The following is a 1638-nucleotide window of genomic DNA, read 5'->3' as shown; positions in this document are numbered from 1 at the left end:
AAGGCATCACCCATCACGAGGTATGTATTAGCTCTATTTTTCTTACATTGCATAGCATTTTTTGAAAAAGGATCAATCCATCCATCTGAGACTGCTTCATCTTTTTCAGATCGTAGCGACTACCATAGCTCCTCTTATTCATCCTGCGACAAGGATCGACATAGACATCACTCATACACATGAACCAGAAGTATTCTTTGCCTCTTGACTGTTGGGGCTTGCAGCTGGATTATTCCTAGTGTGTACTTTGTCAAGGCATCAAATCCATCTAGAAAGAAAATGGACTGTGAAAAGAGTGAGAACATCTATGCTAGATTTTTTTGTAGTTCTGAAGCTCAGTAATGCTGGGGAAAATCAAATTGCATAGTGCGTCAGGTTGTGTGTTCAAACTTAAGGTTGATTGCACCCTTAAGAGTATAGCCCTTGTTCTTCTGAAGAAACAGTCATTGATTCTTTTGAAGAAACGGTACTGTTAAGAATATCCAGAATGAAACTGTTGCCCTCAAGGTGGCAACAGATTAGTTCACCTTTCCATTTGGTTAGTAAAGAGAAAAAGCTCAAGGTAAATGGCTCTATGATTAATTTTAGGGCTACTAAATATTTAAATGTAGTGAAAAGATTATACTTTTTGGAAAAAACTAAATGTAATCATTGCTCGTTACATGGAATACATTGGCATTGATGGATTTATGTGGGTCTATGTGATTGAGGGACCCATGTCCGTCTCACCCGGCAATTTCAACAAGGAAAGTGGTTAAGAGTGAGATTAGAAAAAGTGAAAATGTTCTGTTAGTCGTTGGGGGCAGGGTTCGCTGGTAGCATTCCTTTTAGATGGTGACATGAGGAGTGAGCCGGATCTAAGGGTCCGAAAGCAAGAGGGTATTTTAAAGGGTATTAACCCATTGTAAATGCGGGTCATTTCCTTCCCCGAATTAACCCACGAAGTAGGGGTGTCAATGGGCTGGGCTGGGCTGGGTCAGGCTTGCCCTAAACCCTAGCTCAATCTTAGGGGTCTTAAGCTAAACCCAAGCCCTGCCAGGGCCTAACAAACCCTTGACCAGACCCTGCACTGGCAATGTTAGAGCTCGGCCTGGCCCGGCCCTGATTGACCCTAAATATTATAAGAATTAGTAAATAAAGAACAGCAGTAAACTAGTCATTAACAAAAATTAATAATAATAATAATAAATAGAACAATATTTAAGATGAAAAGGGTTTTCTGAGGAGAAAGAGAAGGATTGGATTATGGTGGCATTTAGAACAGTGTCACCAAGTCATCTCTCCTTGAACGAAATCAGAATTCCAGCGGTAGAGGAGTCCGATTCAGATGGGAGAACTCCTCAATGGAGGCTCCAATCAGGGTGAAACTCTAAGGGAAGGTAGTTAAAATCAAACGATGAAATAAAATTGCTGCAAATTGGGTCTAGCAGAGGAACAACAACCAGATCTGAGCTCTATTTATAATTCATAGCAGAGATCGCTTTCAGGTCTGGGCTTTCTAGGATTTAAATCGCTCTAGAGTAAGGATGATTCTCCTTAAGTTGGTAGACTGGATTATGCTATATATTTAAGACTTTTCCCTGTTTTCACTCAAATTACAACCAATTACTTTGTGGACGGGGTTCTGTTAGATGTGAA

At 40.4% G+C, this 1638-nt stretch overlaps 1 protein-coding gene across 1 annotated transcript in view; it reads left to right on the top strand.

Moving 5' to 3' along the window:
• LOC122657379 (cyclin-L1-1) overlaps positions 1–349 on the top strand; it is a 10560-nt gene extending 10211 nt beyond the window's left edge. The window contains exons 7-8 of the mRNA XM_043852068.1: positions 1–20; positions 110–349. The exon at positions 1–20 is cut by the window's left edge and continues 19 nt beyond it. Of these exons, the coding sequence (XP_043708003.1) occupies positions 1–20; positions 110–183 (94 nt within the window). The 3' untranslated portion in view covers positions 184–349. The remainder of the gene's footprint in view (positions 21–109) is intronic.
• Positions 350–1638: the final 1289 nt, after the last annotated feature.

This window comes from Telopea speciosissima, chromosome 4 (assembly GCF_018873765.1).
Source record: "Telopea speciosissima isolate NSW1024214 ecotype Mountain lineage chromosome 4, Tspe_v1, whole genome shotgun sequence".
NCBI classification, from domain to species: domain Eukaryota; kingdom Viridiplantae; phylum Streptophyta; class Magnoliopsida; order Proteales; family Proteaceae; genus Telopea; species Telopea speciosissima.
The sequence above is the reverse complement of the archived record's forward strand: the minus strand, read 5'-3'. Positions and strand labels throughout refer to the sequence as shown.